Genomic DNA, 21502 nt, shown 5'->3' with positions numbered 1-21502 from the left:
GTCAGAGAAGAACTGTGCTCCATTGGGTTTTCAATAACTGCTTTTTCAGAAATAGATCACCAAACCTTTCTTCCAAAGCACCTATCAGTGGATCTGAACATCCAATCTGTCAGTTAGCAGCCAAGCTGTTATTTGTTTACGCCAACTCAGGGACTCTCACACTTGTCATACCACCCAGTAATGCCACTCCTACATATCTACCCAAGTGAAATGAAAACATATAATCATGCAAAAACCTGTACATGAATGTGTATAGCAGCTTTATTCACCATCATCAAAAAACTGGAAATCCAAAAGTCCTTCAACAAGAAAAAGGATAAACTAAATTGTGGTACATCCATGCAAGGGAATAGTACACAGCAATAAAAAGAAGCACATACAACATGAATGAATCTCAAAAGTATTACACTTAATCAAAGAAGTAAGCTCAAAGGCTGTATATAATTGCATTTACACGGCTCTCTGGAAAAGGCAAAACAATACGGACAGAAAATTTATCAGTGGCTGGGAGAGACTGAGGGTGAGAGGAGGGGTTAACCACCAAGAAACAAAAGGGAATTGGGGTGGAGGGTGATCGAACAGTTCTTTATCTTGATTGTGTTTGGGGTTACACAACTATATGTGTTCATCAAAACCCACAGAACTTTATATTATAAAGTAAACTTTACTATATGTATCATTTTTAAAAAGTTAACCCATAAAGATGTAAGATTTTCTGACTAAAGATAATTAATCAATATATGAGAAAGCAGTAGCTAACAAAAACTTAATAGGACATCTGAGGACTAACTAATTGATTAATAAAAAACCAAAACCAAACCCAGTGCCGACGAGTCCATTCCAACTCATAGCTACCCTATAGGACAGGGTAGAATTACCCCATAGTTTCCAAGGAGTGCCTGGTGGATTCGAACTGCTGACCCTTTGGTTAGCAGCCATAGCACTTAACCACTACGCCACAAGGGTTTCCAAGTGATTAATACATGTATTAAATACAAAACAAGATGAAGTTATTTTCTCCAACTGTTCAAACTGCACTGCAGTATTCAGTTCTCTAAGGCCTGTTATGTGAAAACTGTAAATTATAATTCTTTTCTATACAACAGGATCTCTGTTACTATATGACAAGCAGCCTATCTTCTCTCAAAACAGAGAGGCCCTAGAAATTATCTCAATGACCCATGTCACAATGGAGAATGAACATGACATCAGTATAAATGTATGGCTTAAAAAGGCTATTAGAATTAACTGCTTGGGGGCAGCAACAGATGCAAACTGCTGTCACACTAAATAACTGCCAAAGCCATGTATAAGGACCTGGGGCAAGGAGGTACAATGACAACAAGAACAAGAGCTATTTTGTTCAACGAAATTTGGGAAAGTTGACCCTCATCCAACAAAATGGAGATGACAGTACCCATCAGCTCATGGGGTCAGGAGAACAAATGTGATAAAGCAGGTAAAGCACTTGCCACAGTGTGTGCACTTGGCATCTAAACCAAAAACCAAACCCATTTCTGTCCGGTCTATTCCAGCTCACAGCAACACCACAGAACAAGGCAGAACCGCCCCACAGGGTCTCCAAGCCTGTAAATCTACTAGCATTCCATTAGAGCAGTGGATATTTTTAAAGCTTCAAAGGAAAAATCCATACAAAAATATACCTTGAATATTTTAACATTTGCAAAGATCTTTAGAGATTACTAGACCACTAAAAAAGTAAAAATATGTCCAAAGGAGTTTAATGTAACAGCTAAAGCTCACTGTCTTTAAAATATGCATTAAAGACAAATTTTAAGCTGTTTTTTCACGATTGGTAAATAAAAGGCTTCTGATGTTATTTTAAGACTGAGTGTATAGACAGAGTCTAGGATGATGAATCCTCTTCCTGCCTAAAACATTCAGCCAGCTCTTCTCTGCTAACCCAGGTTCACCTCTTCAATATTAGGTTAACATTGAGCTTTTGCAAAAAGCCTTCTTTCTTTACATATTTAAAGCTAGTATTAACCGTACCCTCTCAAATAGGTTTTACCCCAAAAGCTCATTTTGTAGGCTGCTTAGAGTAAGAATGCATTCTTCACAGAAGCAACGCTATAAATGAAATTAAGGTACTAAGTAGGTTCACAAACACCTTACTTATTTAACCCATAATTTATTGAGTACAGGTATCCCCCACTTTTGGAAAGTTCACTTTACACCCCTACGCTTTCATAAAAGACCCATGTTAGTACCTGTTTTCACTAACTAAATAAATCAGAAGACCATATTTGCTTTTACCAAAAAAAGGGCAAAAAGTGGAAATAACGTTCAGCGTTTGTATCTGCAGCAAGCCGGTAAAGAGGCAGCACATGCCCCGAGCAGCGAAGAGTGGCGTCACCAAGCTCCTTCCCCAGGACCACACTCAGTCTCACCATCAAGTCTCCAAAGCTGTGAGCTGTGTCTGTGAGCATCTGTGCTTTGATCTGGATTTATTCTGTGCATCCGTTAGCAAGACGTGTCCTGAGGTGTCAGAAAAGCCTAAGGCAGCTCCTGAGGGTTATATGTGGTATTTGTATGCTTTGGTAGGTTACTTTTCGGGTACAGGAATACTCAAAAAAATTTCCCGTGTAAATTAATGGTAACTGCTTCTTCACTTATGTCATTTCAGCTTGCAAAAGGCTTTAGAGGAACACTCTCTTTTCCCAGATACTGGGGAAAATCCGTATTTACAAACTTGGACTAAGTTTTCAAGTCTGGAAGAACAATAAGAAGAAAGCACATTTATTGCTCTCGTCCTAGAAAGGCTAACTCTAGACCATGCAAGCTCAGTGGGACAGTATAATCCCTCAAGAGGGCAAAAACGAATTCTTGGGGGACAAAAGAAATCAGATATTACAATGGTCTGTGGCCTTCAAAGCTCAGCTCTGTCAGATAAAATCTTATTCCTCTTATTGTATTTCTCTCATTAGGGAGAACCGGAAGTGAAATTGGGTTAATTAATTTAACTTACTTAACCATAAATTAACTTACTTAACCATATGTATTCATTTTTTATGCATTAAATTTTTTTTTCATTAAGTTTGTTATTAATCAAATTTTATTTAAACTAACTTTTTCTCCTGGGACCGTAATGAAGAAAAGATTGAGAAACACTGTTCTAGATAAACCCTGAAACGGTCAGAGTTTATATTTAGCATTTTCCTACCTCCCTTTTTGAAGTCCTTTCCCATGCTGCCCTAATAACCCCCACCCGCCACCTCACCCAGTCTTGCACTAAATCCAATCTACCCACCCTGTTTGTCCCTTACAAAACTTCTACTTTCTTGGTTACCAAGATCTCACTAGGTGCTAAGAAAGTGACCCACTGACTAACCTCCCCATGGAGAATCTCTACTTTTTGCCATCACGTCGATTCCAACTCCTAGTGACCCCATACGACAGAGCGAACTGCCCCATAGGATTTCCAAGGAGCCCCTGGTGAATTCTAACTGCTGACCTTCTGGTTAGAAGCCGAGCTCTTAACTGCTGTGCCACCAGGGCTCCTCTCTACTTTTACAAGAGGGAAAAGACTTTCTAGTAAAAGGATTTCATGAGTGTAAGTGGGGAAAATGCTGGGAATGATACTGGAAGTGGGTGGATAATACTCAGCTAAGCAAAAATATCACTGTACACAACTTCTACTGTCCATGAAGAAACTGGAGCACAGACCACTCACAAAACACTTAAGGTATCCGCCAGTATACTCTGTACCTATGTTTCACTGCTTATGACCTCTTCCTACACATACCATGCTCTCATATTAGAACAATAGGACTTCCCATTGTTCCCATAAATATGTCCCAGAGAGGAGAGAATAAACTTGACCTGGTTCTTAAGAGAAGAAGGTAAAAGAGATCAGACAAGATGTTCTCCTCCCCCGCAGTTCTCCCACCTCATCTTTGGTAAGCCCCTTGGTCATCTACGCTAAGCTGCCTGAAACTAGTGTGGAGGAACTGGGCACATACCTGGTACAGACCTGCCGGGCCAGCTAGTTTACCTGTCCGCCTGGTCCCTCCCTTCTCCCCACCTCCAGCATCAAACAAAAATTAAGTCTCTTTTCCCATCCCCCTAACAAATACCCCTTCTTACTCCTCAAGATGTGTATTTTATTTTTTCAACATATGGCATAATTCAAATTCATATTTCAATTGTATTACTCAGATCTGACATCTCAGAAAATTACCTCCTATATAATTTCTCCTTCTGGTAATAAACATTTCTAGAATACATCCTTTGTTAGCTCAACGATTGCTATACAATCTCTACTAATCTGCCATATACTTACTCTTACATCTGTCCGTTGTCTCCGGCCTACGTATCAGAGTAATTAGGATTCTTTAAATGGAAAGAGATTTGGGCAACTTTACAGACTATGGCTGAGAGGGTGTACCTCGCTCCCTCCCCCTTAGTAAATGTTCTGTAGTCTCAGCTCCCGAGGACATTCCTGTTAGACAAGCTACACGCTATTCATTCTCCTTACTTGGGTCTCTAAGCACCTTTCCTTCAAACAGAAGCAAGAGTGAAGCTCAGCTTCCTTTCTAAGGCTGTACTTAAAAATCTGTCCCCTGCTCTGATTTTACCTTCCTTTTCTTGTTTCAACACCCAGTTCACTTTTTAAAATTCTCCCCAACAAACCATTTATTCCACAATTTAAAATCTTCTCGTGTCTGAAAAGGATTGTCTGGGTGATGCAAGCTGTTACACATTTGACTACTAGCTAAAAGACTGGTGGTTCGAATCCACCCAGAGGTGCCTGAAAAGACAGGCCCGGCGATCTGCTTCTGAAAGGTCAGTCTTGAAAACCCTGTGGAGCAGTTCTACTCCGGGGTCACCATGAGTTGGAATCAACAGGACAGCAACTAACAACAAGCGTCTGAAAAAGTAGCCTGAAGGAAATCTACAAATTCCAGAGTTTGAGTATTGTCGACTCATGGTTACTGACAGATTACTGTGACCATGTACCCCAAAACAGAAGCTCCAGATACATGGTCTAAAAGAATCGTGGTACTTGGAAAGACAACTAGCTGTTCCAGAAAACCCAGGACTCAGGACTGCACTAACTAGGTGAAAATCCAACCATGTACCTTCATTTATTTGTGAAGTAAGGGCTTCAGGTAGCCACAAGGGAAACCCATACATTTGATGTGGCATTGTTCAAATAAACCACAACAAACAAATCAGCAAATACTGGATGCCCATGTAATTCTGAACAACTTTAAGAGTAGCAAACAAAAATTCACCTAGAAGATGTTCTGGAATTAATCACATGACATAAATGAACTTTGAGTTCCATTATATCTAAACTGCTACATTTAAAAGTCACTGGACTTTTTGAACAATAGAAAACAGTTAATTTTAAATAAGTGTAACTGCCAGGTATAGGAGCCCTGGTGGTATAGTGGTTACGGCCTCTACTGCTAACCAAAAGGTCCGCAGTTCTAACCCACCAGCTGCTCTGTGGGACAAAGAAATGGCAGTCTGCTTCCAGAAAGATTAAAAAAAAAAAAAAATTACAGCCGTGGAAATCCTATGGGGGCAGTTCTGCTCTGTCCTATAGGGTCACTATGAGTCAGAATCGACTCAGCAACACACAACAACTGCCAGGTGCAAAATTTCAAAGTCAGGAAAACTATTAGAGAAAAATATGTATATTTATAAAAAGTAGCACTAACATTCTAGCCTAGTAAATCATGACATTTGTTTTAAATATACTTAACTGAGTTTTTCACCTTTTAATTATGTTTTGTGACCATGAGAGCTGTGATTTCTACTTCCGTGATCTTGTCGGCCTTAGATAGAAATCCTACAAAGTGTTAAATAAATTTTTAAAATAAAGCATCATCTAAATCAAACGTTCTCCCAAACATAATCAGAAGAAGGAGTAAGAATTAAAATTCAGTGTGAAAAAGCTTTCAGAACCAGGTTTTTTAAATCAGGAATACTCAAAATCTTAAGCAAAGAAAATCAGATAGAATATGATTGAAAATGAGGGGCCAATACGTATTCTTGAAGAAAGGAAATCTATCCTGTCTTTAGTGGAATATAATAAGAAGACCCTTCTCCTCTTCTCCCAAACACACCAAAATTATAAATAAATAAATACAGATACAAATAGTTATAGTCTGGGGATGGTGGAGCTTCACGAGAACATAAACATACACTGAAAAACAGCTCCTGGCTGCCTAGAACAGTTTACAATTTATTCATGTAACATTCAACAAGAATAAAACCATTCAAGGTGAATATTTTCCATACTTAAAAAAAAAAAAAATCAATACCTGTCCTCAAAGATACAAGGTCAGGGCTATGAAGGATACAAGGAATAACACGAGTTACCTCTTTCTGAAGAAAGATCATTTGAGGCGAAAAAAAATGGAAGCCTCATTAAAAGCTAATTGATTCAAAACCTTAAGTAAAAAACAATAAAAAAAAAAATTACAAAGCATAAATTAAGAGGTCTTGCAAGGTAGCATGGAACTAAGTGCCAAAAGGACAGCAGGAGAGACTACTGAGGGTTGGGATTCTCTGGGAAAGCTTCAATGCAGGTGGGACGGGGAGTTGGGTCTTTCATTATGCTATAATGATTACGGAATCTGGATCAGTGGGGGAAAAAAGATGTCTCTCCAGATGGAGAGATGGGAATATCCAAAGGCACTGAGGTGTTAACTCCAGGACACGAAAGGAAAAAATTAAGAATCACACCTTTGGGAAAGAAAGCAAAACAAATGATGGAAGCCTCTAAGATTTTCAGATCTTCACTTAAGGGTAACTAAAAAGAGTTCAGAAGCATCACAGCTGAAACAGGAAATGATAAACATGGCTAGGAATTGAAAAGATTTAGATACCATTTACAAAGTGTTTGGTAAGGGTAACCTGAACAAGTGGAAAATTATGGGTGTGCTTCTCAGGGCACAGGAAAAGGGAGTTGGTGGAATGTACTCAACATTACAAACCACTATTGCAGTCAGCAATAAGTAATTATATGTCAAGATCTCCTGAGGCATGAAACTGTTGTAACTACTAGTAAGGGACATACTGGAGACAATGGATGAGACAATATAGTATAGCAAGTCTCACCACTAGTAGCTGTGCTTCCTCGAGCAAGACACTAAACCCCCTAAGCCTTAATTTGCTCTTCTATTGAAAAAGAAAAAAAAGTTTAAAAATCTGTTAAGAGTATCAAATGACATTTAACGTAAGAACTTTGAAAAAAATAAAGGTAGAATGAAAATGAAAATATACAACATATCAGAATTTATGGGACAGCTAAAGCAATGCTGAAGGGGAAATTCATAGCCCTAAATGCATACATTACAAAAAAAGGAAAAGTCTCAAATCTAAGCTTACACCTCAAGAACCAAGAAAAAGAAAAGCAAAAGGAAGGAAATAACAAAGATCAGAACAAGTATCAGTGAAGTGGGAAACAGAAAATCGATGAAACAAAGAGCTGGATCTTTGAAATCAATATAATTGACAGTCTTTAGCAGAACTGACAAAGAGAAAAAGATAGAAAACAGAATTACCAATACCAGGGATGAAACGGGGGATAAACAGGCCCTGAAAACATCAAAAGGATAAGGGAATACTACAAGCAACTCTACACACATAAATCTGACAAACTGAAAAGGATGGATCAATTACTCAAAAACTACCACAACTCACCCAGTATCAAACATTATGAATAGCCTCGTAATTTATTAAGGAAATTGAATTTGTAATTTTAAAACTCCCATAAAGAAACATCCAGTCCCAGATGGTTTCACCAGAACAGACTAATATTCCTTAAGAATACATACACAAGAATCCTTAACAAAATATTAGCAAAATACAACTCAGCAATATATAAAAAGAATTATACGCCATGACCATACCAAAACCAAACCTGTTGCCGTCGAGTCGATTCCAACTCATAGCGACCCTATAGGACAGAGTAGAACTGCCCCACAGTTTTCAATGAGCGCCTGGTGGATTTGAACTGCCTACCTTTTGGTCAGAAGCCATAGCTCTTAATCACTATGCAACCAGGGTTTCCATACACCACGACAAGTAAGCCTTATTCCAGGGATAAAAGGTTGGTTCAATATTCAAAAATCAATCAATATATTCTACCGTATCAATACGCTAAAGAAAAAAAACCATATTATCATATCAACAGATGCAGAAAAAGCATCTGGCAAAACTCAACAGCCATTCGTGACAAAACTCGCAGAAACATAAGGGTCAAGGGGAACTTCCTCAGCTTGAAGAGCATCTACAAAAAACTTACAGCTAACATAACGCTTACTGGTGAAACACTGAATGCTTTCCCCCTAAGATCAGAAGTAGGCAAGGACGTCCGCTTTGACTCCTTTTACTCAGTAGAATAAAGAAGCCCCGGAGGTACAGTGGTTAAGCGCTCAGCTGCTAACCAAAAGGTCCCCCTGGTTCAAACCCACCAGCCACTCTGCAGGAGAAAGACACCGCAGCCTGCTTCCATGAAGATCACAGCCTAGAAAACCCTAGGCTGTGATCTGGTTTTACTCTGTCCTATAGGGTTTTTTTTTTATAGGGTTGCTGTGAGTTGGACGGTGACAAGTTTGGATTCAACATAGTACTAGAAGTTTGTAACCAGTTCAATAAGGCAAGAAGTGTGTGTGGGGGTGGGGGGGAGCATACAAATTAGAAAGGAATGAATAAAACTGTCCTTATTTGCAGAAGACATGATTATTTACATAAAAAGTCTCAAGAAATCTGTAGAAAAACTCCTAGAATAAGTGAGTTCAGCAAAGCTGCAACACCACCAGATGAGCACGCAAAAACTGATCACATTTCTAGGCATTCACGATAAGCATGTGAAAACCAAAATTAAAAACACAATAAAAAAAAACAAAAACAAAAAAACACAATACCACGTGCAACTTCTCCACCAAGGAATGAAATGCTTAGGTATGGATCATGCGCACATATGGTCTGCAGTCTCAAAATTACAAAAGACTTATGAAATCAGCCAAAGAAGACCTAAAGAAACGGGAGCCACGTTGTGGTCAAATACCGGAAGGTTCAATACAGTAAAGATGTCAGTTCTCCACAAACGGATACACTGGTTTAACATAATTCCTATCAAAATCCTAGCAAGACGTTTTGTAGCTATAGACAAGATTGTTCTCAAAGTTATAAGGCGGAGGAACTAAAACAGCTAAGCCCATCTGAGAAAGAAGAGCCTGGCAGGCACCAACGGTTAAGCACTGGACTGCTAACTGAAAGGCTGGCAGTACGAGCCCACCCAGAGCGGCCTTGGAAGAGAGGCCTGGCGATCCGCTCCTGAAAGGTCACGGCCACGAAAACCCTATGGAGCAGTTCTACTCTGGCACACACAGCATCGCCAGGAGTCGGAGCTGACTGATGGCAACTTTTGTTTGTTTGCTGGTTGGTTGGTTGATTTGTTTGGGTTTTTTTTCCACTTCAAGGTTTATTACACAGTTGTAGTAATTAAGACAGTGTGGTATTAGAGGAATAACACAGACATGCAGATCAATAAAACAGAATACAGAAACCAGAGATAGACTCACACAAATATGCTCAACTGATTTTAGAAGAAATGAAAAAGCAATTCAACGGACAGCCTTTTCAAAAAATGGTGCCAAAGCAGGTGGTCACCTACAGGCCAAAAATGAACCGAAGCCTCAGGTCTTACACAAAATTAACTCAAAATGAATCAGACTTAAATGTAAAGTGTAAAACTACAAAACCTTTAGAAAAAGAAAACATGAGAAAATCTTTGAAATCTAGAGTTAAGCAAAGCGTTCTTAACACATCACCAAAAGCATGAACGATAAAAACTAATAAAATGGACTTCATCGAAATTAAAAGCTTTTGCTCTGCAAAAGACCCTGTAATGACCCTGAAAAGACATACATCTAACAAAGACTATTATCTTGAAATTATAAAGAAACTCTACACTCAACACTTAAAAAAAAAAAACCAGCTTTGTGCAATGGCAATATCGTAGCCAGTGAGATTTATCCAAGACGTGATTATTGTTACTTGAAAAAAAAAAAATCCAATTAGAAAACAAGGAAAAGACATGAAGACAACATACAGATGTTAAGCACACGAAAAGATGTTCAACATCAATAGCCATTAGGGAAATGCAAATTAAGGCCTCAATGATATACCACTCCACGCCTATCAGAATGGCTAAAACAAAAAATAGTGACACCACCAAATGCCAGTAAGGATGCGGGGAAACTGGGTCACTCATACATCGCTGGTGGCTATGTAAAATGGTACAGTAACTCTGGAAAACAGTTCGGCAGTTTCTTATAAAACTAGGAGCTCCGGTATTGTAGTAGTTAAGAGATCGGCTGGTCGCCAAAAGGTCAGCAGTTCAAACCCACCAGCTGTAACTTGGAAACCCTATGGGACAGTTACACTCTGTCCTATAGGGTCGCTATGGGTCGTCACCAACTCAATGGCAACCGGTTTGTTTTGGTTTATAAAACTAAACATGCAGCTACCACACAACCCAGCAATTGCATGCCTGGGCATTTAGCCAGAGAAATGAAGATTTACGCTCACACAAAAACCTCTGCGTGAATGTTTAGAGCTCCTTCATTCCTAATAGCCCAAAACTGGAAACAACCCAGGTGTCCTTCAAACAAACTGTGGTACATCCATACCATGAAATACTACTTAGCAATTAAAAGCAACAAACAACAACATGGATGAATCTCCAGAAAATGATTGTTGTTATTGTTAGCTGCTGTTAAGTCAGCACCCCACTCATGGTAACCCCATACACACGACCAGACCATTGTGATCCATAGTTTTCACCGGCTGGTTTTTCGGAACTGCCAGGCCTTTCTTCCTAGTCTTAGTCTGGAAGTTCCACTGAAATCTGTTCGGCATCATAGCAACACGCAAGCCTCCATGGACAGACAAATGGTGGCTGCACTTGATGTGCATTGACCAGGCACCCAGAAAACGATGCTGAGTGAAAAAACCCAATCCCAAAAGGTTACATACTATACGATTCCATTATGTAACGTTCTTGAAATGAAAAAATTAGATGGAGAACAGGTTAGTGGCTGTCAGCAGTTAAGGAGGAGGTGGGGGCAGGAGGGAAGTGGGTATGGCTATGAAAGAGCAACATGAGGGATCCTCATGGTCATGGAAACATTCTGTAACTTGACCGTATCATTGTCAATACCCTGGTTGTGCTATCACACTATAGTTTTGCTAGATGTTTCCAAGGGGGACGCTGGGTAAAGAGTATAGCGGGTCTCTTTATTATTTCTTACAACAATTATCTCAAAATAAAAAGTTTTAAGAACGAAAGTGGCGTCAAAACAAATGAAGAAATCTAATAGTGAATAAATGAAGTGTCCTCGTCTGCCAAAGTCTGGTATAATACTAAAGATTACTCTGAGAATCGACAACTGTATAAGACATACTCTTCCTCTCCCATACATACACTCAAACACGGCAAGTTTAAGGAGGCAGTTCTGACAAGACAAGTGAGACTTTACTAAGTACCTGATAAAAACCAAAAACCAAACCCAGTGCCGTCGAGTCGATTCTGACTAGCAACCCCATAGGACAGAGCAGAACTGCCCCACAGAGTTTCCAAGGAGCGCCTGGCAGATTCAAACTGCCGACCCTTTGGTTAGCAGCCGTAGTACTTAACCACTATGCAACCAGGGTTTCCAAGTACCTGATACATACTTCTACATACTATCAGAATCAGAGAAGGAAAATGCTTGTACAAAACAAATGAGCTGTGTAGGTTTGGACAGATCACCTTACCTCTCAGCCTGTTCTCACAATCTGAATTTAGAAGGCTGCTTAGACTAGCAGTTCTCAAACCTTTTGGTTTCAGGCAAAAGATTTTGTTTATATGGATACCAAAAAAACCAAACCCGTTGCCATCGAGTTGATTCCGACTCATAGAGACCCTATAGGACAGAGTAGAGCTGCACCATAGTTTCCAGGGAGCACCTGGTGGATTTGAACTGCCGACCTTTTGGTTAGCAGCGGTAGCTCTTAACCACTAGGCCAACAGAGTTTCCACATGGATTATAACCATTTATAACTACCGTATCAGGAATTAAAACACATTTTTACAACACAAGAATATAAGAACATATTCCATTAGCATTCAGCACGATGTCATTACATGTTATGTAGCCTCTGGTTAACTGCTCAGCTACTAACTGAAGGTGGTGGTTCAAATCCACAGAGGTGCCTCAGAAGAGAGGCCTGGCGGTCTACTTCTGGAAGTCACAGCTACTGAAAACTGTGGAGCACAGGTCTGCACGGAAACACATGGAGTCACTGGAAGGCAGAATCTACTCAACAGCAACCGGTTTGGTTTGGTTTCATTGTTACGCAAATAGTTAGGACCACACTTTGAAAACCCCTGGCTCTCAAAAGAATGCATATTTATATGTATATGGAATGTGTATATGAGAACGATTCGAAAGGTATAAAAAACACCAGACAAATCAATCATGTGTTTTCTTTTAATGTACCGGTGCCACGGCAAAAAAAAAAAAAAAAAAGAGGAGGGAGCAGCCTGGACAACCAACACCACAGCTGGGTAACAACGGGAGAGCTTCTGAAAGGCCAAGGGAGCGGGACTTCACCCAGAGAATCCAGAGTCACGGAAGTGTAATCAAGCCGTAAAATCACTACTACTGTACTAAGCCTGCACTAGGTGTTCAAAACCGTTATAAAAAATAAGGAACACACATCGCTTTTAAATCTAACTTTTGGCAACGACCAGAAAATCAGGCAAAAGGAAACCTCCCCGAAGTCCCGGCCTTCCAGCCTCCTCCTCCACGGCTCGCTCTGCAAGCTGCGAGGGGTCCGCCTTCGCGCTCCGAGTTTGGGGGTGAGGGGCGAAGTGGGGGCAACCCGTGCGGAGGGAGCCGCGCGCTTCCCGCGCGGGAGCGGGACTGACTCAGGCCGCCCTTCCCGCTAGAGCGGGAGACAACCGCCCCCGCTTCCCGGCTGGGGATCGAGGACCCCGGGTCCGGGAACCAGGCTTCGCCCGCCCGGGGGACGGGGCTGAGGGGGGCCCAGACCGGGAGGGGCGCGGCGCGGAGGGCGCGCGTCACAGTGCGAGCCCGAAACAAACGGGGCCGAGGGAGAAGGGGAGGGTCGCCGGGGGCAGCTCGAGGGGCGGGGGGAAGGGCCGCGGCGCCCCGAGATAAGGAAGTTACGGTCGGAAGCCCGGGAAGCGCACCCCAGGAGGGGGTCCGCGGGCGTGGGCTCCCCGGGGGGGGCGGCGCTGGGGAACGGCGTCCGAGGGCCCCAAGGTCGGGGCGACAGGGATTCTGGAGGGGGAGTGGGTGCTAGAGAGGGTCCGGGACTCACCAGGTGCCGTGACACTTCGGAGGAGGCCATGGCCCCGAGCGGGAAGGCAGCGAAGGGCGGGGCGGGGGCCAGCCGGAGCCGCGGTCACAGGGCCCGCACCCCGAGCGGCCGGTCCGGGCGGGAGAGGTGGAGCCGCCGGGGGAGTCCGAAGGAGGGGAGAGGGCGGGGCCTGGGAGGACTGAGGGAAGGGATGTAACCGGCGGCGCGAGGGCGGCCACCGAGCGCGCGGAGGCTGGCCCGGACGCGGCGGGACGCGGCCAGTGGAGCCATGCGGCCCGGGAGGGGGCGCCCGAGGAGCCGAGGCCTGGATTCGGAACCTCCGCCCGAGGACCGGAGCGGGGCAGGGGTGTGGGGTCGGGCCCGTCGCTCCGGTACGGAACATGGGAGGGGTCAAACCTAGCGACCTCGGTGACTAAGCGGTGCGGGCCCCGGAGGGGCCAGGCTCCGCCAGTCGGGGTCGCGAGCCATGAGCCGCGCCAAGTCCTTTAGCGCGCGTGTGGAGCGAGCCCCTCGGGGAGTGTAGGTGGGACCTCTGTGTTCTAAAGAATGAGACATAAGTACACGGGGAGCGTGAGTGGAGGACACTTGGGCTGTGAGGAAGAAGCGCAAGGAGGGACGACCCGGCCTCCTCAGCCCCCGCCCCTGACGAGCCGAGCACAGATTGCGGGCCGGCCGCGGAGACCGGAAGTGGGGCGGGGCGGGGGCGGGGCCTGGCGACGCGGGCTGCGGGCGGGGGCGTGTCCGCCGCGGCGGCTCCTCGGTGAGGTGGTGGCGGCATCCTCCCGCCTCAGACGCCCGGGCGAGCGGGGCCGGCGCAGGAGAGCCCGCGAGGAGACTCCGCCGGCCCAAGCCCAGCATCTCCGAGCGGGGCCGCTCTCGGCGCCCGCCATGGGGCCGGGCTGAGCCGCCCGCCGGCCGGACAAGTAGGAGCCGGGATGGAGGGCACGGCGGAGCTCAGCCAGGAGGCGGTGCTGCGCTTCCTCGGCCAGCACGGGGGCCGAGTCCGCAACGCCGAGCTGGTGGAGCACTTCAGGGGCGCCCTGGGCGGAGAGCCCGAGCAGCGGGCCCGCGCCCGCGAGCACTTCAAGCAGCTGGTCAACGCCGTAGCCACGGTCCGCACCGACCCGGCCGACGGCGCCAAGTACGTGCACCTCAAGAAGAAGTTCAGCGCGGGGCTCCCGCCGCCCGAGGAGGTCCCGGTCCCCGGCGCCGGCCCGGCGCGCCCTCCCAGCCCCCGGGAGGCCCGCCGCGCCGGGGAGCCCCGGGCCAGGCCCGAGCAGCCCCCGCCGCCGCCCCCCGACGACGCCGTCGCCGCCCCTCCTCTACCCCCCCGAGATCTGCCGCGCATCTCAGTGACCGCGGAGCCCTGCGATGACGATCCGGGGACCCCAGAGGACCTGGCCCAGCCTGGGGAGAGCGACCCGCTCCCCGCAGAGGCGGCCGAGCACCCCCCGGCGGAGGGCCCGGCCGGGGAGAGCCGGAGTGAGCCGCCCAGGTCCGGGCAGGTGCCGGCCCTGAGCGTCGGGGTCCGGAGGAGAAACTCGGGGCGCAACCTGCAGCCCCTGCCCCGGGCACCGCCCCCAGGGCTCTGCGAGGAGCTGGAGCCCCCGCCTCACAGCTGGGAGGACGCGGATGGGAGCAGCTCCTCTGGGGGAGCCACCACCCCGCGGTCTACCCGCAAGAACTTCCGAGACCTGGTGATGGGCAGCTCCCCGCAACTGAAAAGGAGCTTCTTTCCGGGGGGCAGTAGCCCGGGGAGCTCCTCCGGGGGAGGCCGCGGCAAGGGCGGAGGGGACTCGGACAGCGCCTCCCTGGCTTCGTCGTCGGCGGAGGAGGAGGGCAGCGGCGGGGGCTCGGTGACGCTGGACCCCCTGGAGCACGCCTGGATGCTCTCGGCCTCGGACGGCAAGTGGGACAGCCTGGAAGGGCTGCTGACCTGCGACCCCGGCCTGCTGGCCAAGCGGGACTTCATCACCGGCTTCACCTGCATGCACTGGGCCGCCAAGCACGGCAGGCCGGAGATCCTGGCCAGGCTGGTCAACTTCGCCAACAAACACCAGCTCCCGGTGAACATCAACGCCAGGACGAGCGGGGGCTACACGGCCCTGCACTTGGCGGCCATGCACGGGCACGGGGAGGTGGTGAAGCTGCTGGTGGGGGCCTACGACGCCGACGTGGACGTCAGGGACTACAGTGGGAAAAAGGCGTCGCAGTATCTGAATCAGAGCGTCGCCGAGGAGATCAGGAACCTGGTGGGAGCCTTGGACGAGACCGACGCGGAGAGCGCAGCCGGCAGTGGAGGTGGGCGCTGGAGCTTTTCGAAGGTGCTCCCCTCGCATATCATCACCCACAAACTGTCGCACACCCTAGAGGACGGAGGGGATCACCACCATCATCACCACCACCACCTCTTGGCCGAGGCGTGGGCTGGAGGAGGCAAAGCAAAGGATTCAGGTCGCAAGGCCTCAGTCGGCTCTAGCGGGCGGTTAAAACCCAGACTCAACAAAATCCGTTTTCGAACCCAGATCATCCACACCACACCCTCCTTCAGGGACCTGGAGCAACCACTAGAGGAGGAGGAGGAAGACGAACGGCCCCTGAAAGGCCACACATCCTCCTCATTCAAACTGAGACCGAAGTCCAACGTATTTGGGTAAAAGTAATTTCTTCTAGACAATTGTAAGGTTCGTTTGCCTTCGGGAATAGAATACGGGGCGTGGGCCAGGAAGTGAAACCAGAAAAGACCGAGGCTAAATTCTGTAATGGAGCAGGTGGGATGGAAGAAGTAACAGGTAAAAACACCTGGCTTTCTGTGCGTGTGCCCGTGCCGTCTGCAGGCTAGCCTTCCTGGGGAAGTGGCTTTCTTTTTAAACTGGTTCATCATACCCTGACCTGTGCCTCTTTGCCCACTCTTCCTTCTGCCCTGGAGTCCCTCTTTCTGTGGACTAGAAATGTGGCTGAATTGGCGGGACCATCGAGCATTCTTTGCTGTAACCATTGCCTGATGCCATGAGAAGGAAGGAATTTTCTCTGTTTTTAAAAGTTGGTGACTCTTCCAAAAGCAACAAGAAATGCAGATTGTGACCGGTAGTCTTTATTAAGAGTGAACAAAACTGCCTGCAGCCCTGTTGATTTACTAATTGCAGTTGATTACTAAGGTACGACTGAAGGTCAGGTCAAATTGAAATGCAGAAGTTCTCAGTAGAATAATGTGAATAAAAATGGGAATCCTGTTTGTATTACAAGTAACAGTGCAACTTTTTGAAAAAAGCAATTTCAGTTTTAATCACTGATGTGAAAAAAGGCAACATTCACTTGGAGTTAATCTGTAGTCTGGTTTCTGTTTATCTCTCACACCACTACCCTCGGTATTAAGGTACATTATTAATAAATACACAGTTTTTTATTAAAAGTTAAGAATACTCAGCATCCTGCAATCCGTGTAAATAAAACATTGCCTCTCCTGATTCGCATTACTTATTTTGCTGTTGTAAAAGTCTAAATTTGCCGGGGTTTTATTCTGGCGGCCATATAACCATTGGTTTTATTTGGCATGACCCTATTTGGTGGTGCTTAGATTGACTTAAGGAGCCCTGGTGGCACAGTGGTTAAGCACTTGGCTGCTAACGAAAAGGTCAGTGGTTCGAACCCACCAGCCACTCTGAGGGAGAAAGATGTGGTAGTCTACTGCCATAAAGTTAGATTACAGCCTTGGAAACCCTATGGCGCAGCTCTACTCTGCCCTGTAGGGTCACCATGAGTGAGAATTGATGGCAGTGGGTTAGAGTTGAAATTGCACCGAGAAACCATTTCTCATTTAGACGATTAGCAAAATTGGCGTAAATGTTAGTAGGCCTACACTTCTGTGAAGTAATGATTAACTCAATGACTTTCACTTAAGGTACACTTTTTATTTTACTAATAAAATAACATTCATAGCCTCTATACTTTGTAGCAATGTTTGCAAATGTTTAAAATTATAAATCCTTTGAATTTTCCAATGTTTCTTTGAATTTATTAGAGACCTATGGTAAAGTTACTGAAAAGCTGGGTAGTAAACCCACCCAGTTAAAGATAGCACTTTATAAACAAGGAAAGAAAAAGAGATGGGACTATTTCTATACTTACATGCTGCTGACTATTGACTCTTTGTATTTAAGTGGAAAGTACTACCCATTAATTAAAGACTTGTTTAAGTGGCTCATAATTACATTTCATTCAAATATGTTAGGGTAAATGGCTTTGTAATTGCTTTAATATCTAACTCACAAACAAATCTGCTTGTAAGGAGGTTATAAACAACTTTTGTGGGGGACTAATTTGAACAGTCTTTATCCCTGAGCCTTCTTGGTCTCATTGTTGCTGAAACATAATTACCTACAGCCGAGAGAGGTAAGGAAACCCTGGTGGCGGGCGTACTGGTTAAGTGCTATAGCTGCTAACCAAGAGGTCGGCAGTTCGGTTCCGCCAGGTACTCCTTGGAAACTATGGTGCAGTCCTACTCTGCCCTATAGGGTCCCTACGAGTCAGAATTGACTAGACGGCAGTGGGTTTATAGAGGTAAAGTAGGTGCAGTAACAGCCTGCAGAAGGAATGAACTGAGCTGTGAACTGCACAGGGCAGCAGCATCTAGAATTCTTAGATTTTTTATTTCCCAGGTCGGAAATCTGTGACAAGTTTATCATCATGCCTTTCTCTAGGTAGCAATTGGATTTGTTTAAAAATGAATGAAAAAAATCACATAAAATATATGAAGCATTATACATTTGTGCCTTTACATTTGTCTTAGGATTATGGAAATAGGGCATGAACACCTGGGAAGCACTTTCATCCACACAGGTGGGTGAAGAACCAGTCTAATTTTGTATAAAGATAGGTTCCTTGAAGGTGAAAGTGGTCGTTTGTCCTGAAATTATATTACCATCACATGCATCTAGTGCAGACGAGCTATGACTTCCAGGGGAAGACTCTTCAATTACACCGACGTGTAACGCTAAGGTGAACTATAAAGAGTGGACGCTTCAGAACCACCTAGATGTTCTACTGAACAGTCAGTATTAATCTCTGAACTGTGTGTTAGTAACTAACTGCACAACATGTATAACTTCCTAGATCTTTACCAATTGAATCAATACTTCATTTACTTGTTTTTCACCTGAAAAGCTTTGACTTTTCTATTAAAATATATTTTAAATTTTACAGAAAAAATCATTCCTGAGGGAAACTACTTGTAACCTTCATTTTTACCTTGTGGTTGTGTGCCGTAAAGTGTAGCATTTTCAGCTACGCAGCTCTACATTCCTCTTATTTTTTCCATTTCAAAAGCAAGAGATTATAAAAAGCAAATAATTTGTGTAATTTGATATTTATAGAGTTGTGCCTACCATTAATGGAAATGTGTACATCAGATATTTAGGTGTTTATCAATATAAAACTGTGTGATCATATGTGTTTCTTACAGGTGCACTTGAAACTCGTAAATGTCACAGTTTTGTTAAGATTTTATGGTATGTAAAATGCAGCTAGCTTACATAACTTGAAAATTTGGTACTATTTCATTGTCATGCCTGAAAACTTGGAGTCCAGGATGTCTTGTCTTATTTTTTAAATAAGTGAAGCTTTGAGAGTTTGAGAATGTAAACTTTGTTTATAAAGTTAGTTTTATCAAAATAAAAGAAGCCCACTAGAGTTTTTCTGTCTGTAGTTCATTTTTCCTTTGTAATTCTTTATACTTTTCACTTTTTTGTACAGTGCTTTACATTTTACAAAATGCTTTTTGCAGTTCCAACTTATCTGATCCTTTCGCTATCCTTTAGGGTTCCTGGCCATATATCCCTAATTTACAGATGAGGAAATGAAGCTGAAGATCGATGGTTGTTCAGGGTCAGAAGTAAATGGCTGTTAGTAAGGTCTTTTGATTCAGTGCTTTTCCGTATTATGTTTTCTACACTGCGGATTGCCAAGTTTTGGCAAAACTTCTGTAGTTTGGTCTCAATGATAGAGGACTCAGCTTGCAGAGAGGGTAGCCACTACCTTAAAAAAAAAAAAAAAATGCACACACCATCTGCCATAAATCCTCCCTACCCAAACTTGATCTTAGATAGGTATAGGAATAGATTTTTCCGTTTTCTTCAGCATCCGTCCAGCTTTAGACATCAACAAATTCATCTCATCAAGCCTTCCTTTGATCTATATTTTAACAAAATTCACCTGTATAAGAGGGCACAGGAATGTGGCAATCCTTGGTGTAGCTTCCCACCATTGTGCTCTCTTAGGGAGAGTGCATTGTGATTGCTGCTGGCTTTTGGTCATTTTATGACAACCCATACAACATTTTTTAGTATAACTGAATATCTAGGGAAACCTAGTTTATTTCTAGAATGGCTTCTTTCCCTAGAAGTATGTATCTTAAAAGGACTCATTGGTGATCTCTTTCACATTTTTCCTAGTGAAAGGTTTTTATTTTGTTAAAGAAATGACATTATTTGGGATTCCTCCTAAGGTTAACTCTAAAAGTAAATGGGAATTTGCTGCAAACCCGTGTTCCTTCAGCGATGAGTCATAAATTTTCAGAAAATACTAAATAGTAGAGAGCTGGAAGATGGAACTTGCTTCTCTAGATACAGCAGTAGAGTTGGTTATGTTCCTATTTGCTTTTTTTCCCCTAACATTATAAAGAAATAACCTTCACGTTATCATACGCTTTCCCCTTAACTCTCTCTTTAAATGTCAGTTTCAACTAGGAAGTGGCTTCCCCATTCCGTTAGTAATTACCTATTTGATGTATTGATGAGGAATGTGTGACAAAAGCCTCTTGGCACGATGCCTGGCACATTGAAGGTACTCAATAAGTGGTGTTGTTTTATGGAAAATACTGAAGAAATATTTAGTAGCAATACATCATATACTTAACATGGATAAATTCAATAGCTTGCACTCATGCCAAGTGAGTAAAGGTGTTTTTCATACAACATACCTCCTAACTGCCAGTCAGCCACTTCATCTACAGCTCAAACAAAAGAACAGCAGTTGATTCCAATTCTGGAAGTAAAATTGCTTTTAATGAGATTTTAGTTTGTAAATGATTTTAAGAAATTTTCAGAAGTAAATTAGACTAAATTTTACCTAGAAGCTGACTCAAGTATAAAACCCCTAGGAGATTCTAACTGGCTTTAAATATTCTACGTACTGTCACGTATATAAATGTCTATTATGTGAAATCCTAAAAATCAAAAAGAGTAGGGAGATGAAGTTTAGCTTAGCCTACTGAATTTTCTAATAATCATTTTAACATGGCATGATTGCCTCCTTAGATCTAGAACAGTCAACCTTTGAAAATAATGTCAGAGGTTACATGAGCACATAAAAGATTAAAAGAGATCATTTTAAAGCACCCTTGTGACCAGCTCTGTCTTGGGAACCACTGCTCTAGGCCATATCCGTTCTGACCAAAGGTTTAACCAAAAATGGCGCTAACACAACCACAGAATGACGTGATTTAATCAGCCCTTCATTACTGGAGTAAAGTAGGATCATGTACTTTTTTTTTTTAACCCAACATTATGCTGTCCCAAACAAAAAACCTGGAAGCCCCTGTTAGAATACTCTCCTAGGTCTCTAAGAAGCTTTGAATTTAATAGTCTAGAAATATAATCGAACATCCCTGAGATTCGTCCAGAAGTTTCGGATAGTGATCAATGTGATCCTCAAGTTGGTAGCGTTTAAGAGGAAATCAGTCTGGCTCTAGTCAACAGTTCAATGCTATGTGAGATTCTAAATCTGGCTAAGGATTTTCTTTGGCATTAGGAAAGCACACTTTACAAAAAGTAAGCCTTTTAATATGACCCTCATCTACTCATTCGATTTTGGTATGCATTGTATCGATAGCACATTGAGGTACAGCGACTCAGCTATTTGCTGAATTCACTGAGCTACTTGCTTACAAGTTCATGTTGCTAGTTCATAGCAGAGCCTGGCTCTAGGGTTTGTGCACTTGACCACTGTGCTATGCCACTTCTCTGGGAATGTCTCTTAAGACAGTCAACTGGCCCTCAGCTTACAGAGCTACCACCTAATGATGCAGAAAATTGTTGACCACAGTACCTGGAAAAGAGATCAAACTAAAGAC

General features: G+C 44.0%; 2 protein-coding genes and 1 non-coding gene across 4 annotated transcripts in view; 2 read left to right on the top strand and 1 right to left on the bottom strand.

Annotated features, from left to right (window-relative positions):
• Positions 1-13580, bottom strand: part of SEPTIN10 (septin 10) — a 64161-nt gene extending 50581 nt beyond the window's left edge. For both annotated transcript variants that reach the window (XM_049856619.1, XM_049856618.1), the window contains exon 1: positions 13375-13580. In XM_049856619.1, the coding sequence (XP_049712576.1) occupies positions 13375-13404 (30 nt within the window). In that variant the 5' untranslated portion in view covers positions 13405-13580. The remainder of the gene's footprint in view (positions 1-13374) is intronic.
• Positions 9981-10065, top strand: LOC126061241 (U4 spliceosomal RNA). The gene has a single exon (XR_007513720.1). It is a non-coding gene; the product is annotated as a U4 spliceosomal RNA (small nuclear RNA).
• Positions 13581-14157: 577 nt separating the features above from the next.
• Positions 14158-18996, top strand: SOWAHC (sosondowah ankyrin repeat domain family member C). Its single transcript, XM_049856617.1, has one exon. It carries the CDS (start codon positions 14310-14312, stop codon positions 16029-16031), a length of 1722 nt encoding a protein of 573 aa, XP_049712574.1. The 5' UTR covers positions 14158-14309; the 3' UTR covers positions 16032-18996.
• Positions 18997-21502: the final 2506 nt, after the last annotated feature.

Source organism: Elephas maximus, chromosome 17, assembly GCF_024166365.1.
Source record: "Elephas maximus indicus isolate mEleMax1 chromosome 17, mEleMax1 primary haplotype, whole genome shotgun sequence".
NCBI lineage: Eukaryota > Metazoa > Chordata > Mammalia > Proboscidea > Elephantidae > Elephas > Elephas maximus.
Note: the sequence above shows the minus strand (reverse complement) of the source record. Positions and strands in the feature narration are given on the sequence as shown.